The following is a 5,431-nucleotide window of genomic DNA, read 5'->3' on the forward strand; positions in this document are numbered from 1 at the left end:
GCGTGAGTCTTGTGCTTAATGTGCCTGAGCTTTGTACTTAATGTGCGTGAGTTTTGTACTTAATGTGCCTGAGTCTTGTGTTTAATGTGCCTGAGATTTGTACTTAATGTGCGTGAGTGTGTAATGTTAATGTGCTCCTGTTGATCCTGTACAATACGTCTTCGTCTTCGTCTTCTCTTCCTCCCTTTTCCCTTAATCCTCTCTTCCTCTCTCCCTGTTCTTCTTCATATACGTCTTCGTCTATGTCTTCGTCTTCTCTTTCTATTCCCTTAATCATCTCTTCCCCTCTCTATGTTCTTCATCATATACGTCTTCGTCTTCTCTTCCTATTCCCTTAATTCTCTCTCCCCCTCTCTCTGTTCTTCATCATATACGTCTTCGTCTTCGTCTGACTTTTGTATTTAATGTGTGTGAGGTTGTGGTCTGAATGTATTTTGTTTATAGCTAGGCTTCCTGTGCGATTGTGTTAAACGCCACGCACATTAAGCACAAACGTCTCGCACATTAAGCACAATACTCAGGCACATTCAATACAAAACTCACGCACATTAACATTACACACTCACGCACATTAAGTACAAATCTCAGGCACATTGAGCACAAGACTCACGCACATTAAGTATAAAATTGACGCACATTAATCAACCGCACGAGAAGTCACAAATGCACCTGATCCCTTCCCTATATATATATATATATATATATATATATATATATATATATATATATATATATATATATATATATATATATATATATATATATATATATATATATATATATATATATATATATATATATATATATATATATGCTTGTGTTCAAATAACAACTTGCGAAACCAACTTGGTTAGTGTGAGTGGTTGTGCACTCTCATCCTTTAAAAGAGATCGGGAGTTCGAACGCCCTCTCGTATGAAAAAATCAATCTAGCCAGCACTTTGTCCCTTTATTGGACCGGCCCGGATGGCTTGACAAAAAAAAAAAAAAAAAAAAAAAAACTTGCGAACTACTACATGAATGCACACAATCTGTCCGTAGATATAGTAGATTGTGTGTATTCGTATAATAAATTATGTGCATGGATGCATGTTCACATGTTTTCACATAAGACATAGCTCTCATTTGATCACGAAAATTGTATAATTATAAAAGTGACATACATCCTACTACAAAGATAAATTAATTAAATCATGTAGTATTCATTTTTGTAACTTTATATCATATTAAGTAATCACACATTATTTTCAAAATTTCTCACTATTTTGCACCAACTTAACTATTATATTCCAGCAACTAGAATATTTATTTGCAAAGTTGCAATTAATTAATTATAAATTTATAATCCTCTATGGCGATGATATTATTATCTAATCTGGCTTAGGGACAAGAGGTATACAGTATACTCCCATTTATTTTAATCAAAAAAATTGCCAAGTTCCCCTTAATAAATAGCAGAAGCCAAAGGCAATTTCCAAGTCTCTTTCAATCATCTCTATGCACGCCAACAAGTCTCCTCGATAGCCGCCATATTCTTCGATCTCATAGCAAAAGGTATATATGTTTGGATATTTCTTCTCTCTTAAATAAGGCTTATTGAACGGTAAATCCTTAGAGGTTTATGTTTTGATATTTCTTCTTTTCTTAAATACTGTACTGTTTATTGTGTGAAAGAATAGGTCCTTTACTGGCTAGCTGTTTTTCCCTTTATTAATTATAAGTTGTTATAACTATACCTATTATTTATTTTATATATTAAATATACAGTATATTTCTTCCCCAAGCATGTCTATGATGCAAACCACCAAGATTGTTCATCTCAATGCCCCAACCCATTTCCCATTAAATTAACTACTACCAATTTCCCATTATGGAGGAATCAAGTTGAGTCTACTCTCATTGGCCTTGGTGTTATTGGCTATGTTGATGGTTCTATCAAAGCTCCGGAAAGACTTTCTGATGCAGCTACAAACACCATTAATCTCCTTTACACAATTTGAAACAGAAAGATCGTATTATACTGAGTGCTCTCTTAGAGAGTGTCTCAGACAATCTACAACCAGTTATCTCTTCTATATATTGAACGCTAAGCTCTGGAGAACTTATGTTTGAATATTTCTTCTGATCATCTTCTAAATACTACTTATTGAAAGTTAAACCTTGCAGACTTATGGTTGGATATTTCTTTCTGATTATGCAGTTGTTGTCCGGTGTTATACCATGGGTCAGGGTCCACCTTGCAAGGTGGACCATGGTGCTAAATTGTGTAATTTTATTATTACAATTGTGAACATCTAAAATATAAAATGTATTTCTAATTTTTGAGAATTTATAAATATAATAAATGATCATTACAAATTGTGAATTTTTAAAAGATAAATTGTTAACATTTCATGTATAAATTGTGTATCTTTGGACGTGGGTCCACAGAATAATTTGTGTTAGTGTAAGAGTTGGTTCATGTAATTATCATATCATAGTATGCATTTTAAGGGGTTTTAATTAATAGTTTTTATTTGATTAGTACTTTAAGGTGTCTATGATGAGCATGTCGTGTATAACTTCCAAACCGTCACCACCGCTTGTAAGCTTCCCCGGGGGAATAAACTTGGACCCCTTATTTATCGATCCTCGGCGGCGAAATGAGAAGGTGGTGATAGTGGTTGGGGCCACCGGGACCGGAAAATCAAAGCTGGCAATCGACCTGGCCCGGCGTTTCCCGGCGGAGATCATAAATTCGGACAAAATGCAAGTGTATAAAGGGCTGGACATAGCCACCAATAAGGTGACGGACGAGGAGCGCCGTGGAGTGCCCCACCACCTGCTAGGAGTGATCGACGACCCGGACGAGGATTTCGCGGCGGCGGATTTCTGCGACCACGCATTGCGCGCCATGGAACTGATCGCCAGGAAAGACCGCGTCCCCATAATCGCCGGCGGTTCCAACTCCTTCATCAAGGCCCTGGTGCTCGACAACCTCGAGTTCCGGTCCAGATACGATTGCTGTTTCCTTTGGACGCAGGTTTCGTTACAAATCCTGCAAAGGTTAGTGTCGGAGCGGGTGGACAAGATGGTGAAAGCGGGGCTAGTGGAGGAAGTCCGGGATTTCTTCGACCCGGCCAGCGAGGATTATTCGCGCGGGATTAAACGCGCGATTGGGGTCCCCGAGCTGGATCAATTCTTCCGGCACGAGAACCGCGTCGACAGAGAGACGAGACGGCGGATTCTCAAGGCAGCCATTCAGAACATTAAAGCGAATACCGGAGAGTTGGCTCGCCGTCAACTTCAGAATATTCTCAGGCTGCAAACCCAGTTGCCGTGGAACATTCACAACCTTAATGCCACCGAGGCATTTGAAACCCGTGGCGGCGATGAATCTTGGGAAAGGCGTGTGGCTCATCCCAGCACCGTCATCGTAAACGACTTCCTTTCCCGATCCAGTAATAACTTCGCCGTCTCCCCCCCGCCGCCTCAGAACGGAGTTCTCACTGCCACTTCCGTGCTTGGAACTCCCGTGGCTGCCGCGGCTCGTTAGTTCTCTGATATGGTTTCCGTTTAACAGCGACTGGAAAAAAAAAAATCAAACATTCGCCTCAACGGAGAAATTTTGGGTATGGCATGAAATATCCGGGGAACGCCAGTGTAAGATAAAATAAAATAAAGAGAAAATTGTAATTTTTTGTCCTCAAGTTGTATTTGTGATGTAGGAGCGTGATCATCTTTAATCCTTAGGTTATGTATGGAGCGATGATTTTAGTCTTCGAATGATTAAATTTGTCACTTAATTTTAGTTCTAAAAGACTAAAATGTTACTCTGTGCATAACTTTAAAAGGTTAAAGACACACATATAACTCAAGTCATAGGGACTAAGTTATATTACCGGTATAACTGAATGATAAAAATGCTATTTTTTTTGAAAATAAAATAGGACTTGGTATTTTATTCAAAAAAAAAAAAAAAAAAATAGGACTTGGTATTTTAAATTGTTTGATCAGCTTTTTCGTAAAATCTGACAGGTCGCTGTCGGGCCGTTAAATAACTATATATTGCGACCGTACCGTTTAAAAGCATGGAAATGAGTAGCTTTACGGTGGTGCATCTTTGGTTCTGCAGGATTTCATTTTGCACTAGAATGTGTGGACCCCACAAGTCAACACTTCTGGCCCCACCTTTTTCCAATAAGGAGAGGGAGAGTGTGTGCGCTTTTTTTTTTTTTTTTTTTTTTGTTGGGTATCATTTGTGTTATTCTTGGATGTAAAGAGGGAATGGTATAGTTCATTTAATGCAATGATGTTGAGACGACAAACGTTTGATGTGCTTTTGTTCTGTTTTCTGTGAAGAAATAAATTTAAGTAAATTTTTACCTCTGTTTCTTAATTTTAAAAAATATATATTTTAGCATCAATAAATAATTTTGATTATGACTCTTTGTATTTATAGTTTGTATAGGTCTCTACTTATGTGCTCTACTTGATTGTATATAGGTTTTATACTATAGATTGTATATATGTAATTATTATCGGTTACCTATCTGAATACACAACTAAATTCATCTGGTATCAGCTTGTCTTAGTTCTATCCTGGGTATGGCTTCTTCCACCCCTGAGCAATGATAGTATTGCCGCTGTGTCTTTGGAACGGACGGTCATGGAGGCTCATTCCTCCCCTTCAGTTTTGACTACAAATCCTCTCTCGTCGGCTCACCACTTCGTTTTAATCAAGCTTACATCACGCAATTATTTGTTTTGGCGTACTCAGTTGGTGTATTTCCTTCGTGGTAAGAATATCCACGGCTATGTTGATGGATCGTTGCCGTGTCCTCCGTGACTATTACTGCAACTATGGTGCTCCTTCGGTTGAGAATCCGATGTTTTTGTCCTTGGTTTAACAAGACAAATCCATTTTGTCAATTCTCATATCTTATCTTTCTGCTGAAGTAATGTACCTCGCGGTTGGTCTTGCCACATCTCGGTCAGTCTGGCTTGCTGTGGAATCGGCGTTTGAATCTTCTACTTGAGCTTGTACCCTTAATCTTCTTGGGCAGTTTCAAACATTGAGGCATGGTGATAGCATGCCGTCTGAGTATCTTGGCAGAGCACAGGTGATTTGTTGAGGAACTTGCATTGGCCCTAGTGTCCTTGGACGAACAAAATTTATATGTTTTCCGAGGACTCCGACCAGAATTTCGGGCGTTAGCGTCGTTGCTGGTGACTTCAGGCACACTGGTTACCATCTCCCAGCTCTCTGATTTTTTACTGGCACAACAGTTTATCTTGACTGATGAATTGTCACCGGCTGGTGGTGCTTCGTCTCCTGGTGTCTTCTTGGCTCATTGTGGTGGTGGTTGGTGACATGGTGATGGGAACCAATGAGGTGCTTGGCGTGGTGGTCGTGGGCATCAGCGTGGCGAACGTGGTTGTCGCAGTACACT

At 39.2% G+C, this 5,431-nt stretch overlaps 1 protein-coding gene across 2 annotated transcripts; it reads left to right on the forward strand.

Moving 5' to 3' along the window:
• The first annotated feature begins 1,462 nt into the window (after window positions 1-1,462).
• Window positions 1,463-3,685, forward strand: LOC109146837 (adenylate isopentenyltransferase 5, chloroplastic-like). Of its 2 annotated transcripts, none has more exons than XM_019294511.1 (2): window positions 1,463-1,553; window positions 2,533-3,685. In XM_019294511.1, the coding sequence occupies exon 2, from the start codon at window positions 2,539-2,541 to the stop codon at window positions 3,532-3,534; it is 996 nt and encodes a 331-aa protein (XP_019150056.1). In that variant the 5' UTR covers window positions 1,463-1,553; window positions 2,533-2,538; the 3' UTR covers window positions 3,535-3,685. The 2 variants fall into 2 exon arrangements, with proteins under 2 accessions (XP_019150056.1, XP_019150055.1); XM_019294510.1 differs by having other exon boundaries at window positions 1,467-1,553; window positions 2,524-3,685.
• The last annotated feature ends 1,746 nt before the right edge of the window (window positions 3,686-5,431 follow it).

The sequence above is a fragment of the Ipomoea nil genome, unplaced genomic scaffold (genome assembly GCF_001879475.1).
Source record: "Ipomoea nil cultivar Tokyo-kokei standard unplaced genomic scaffold, Asagao_1.1 scaffold1940, whole genome shotgun sequence".
NCBI classification, from domain to species: Eukaryota; Viridiplantae; Streptophyta; class Magnoliopsida; order Solanales; family Convolvulaceae; genus Ipomoea; species Ipomoea nil.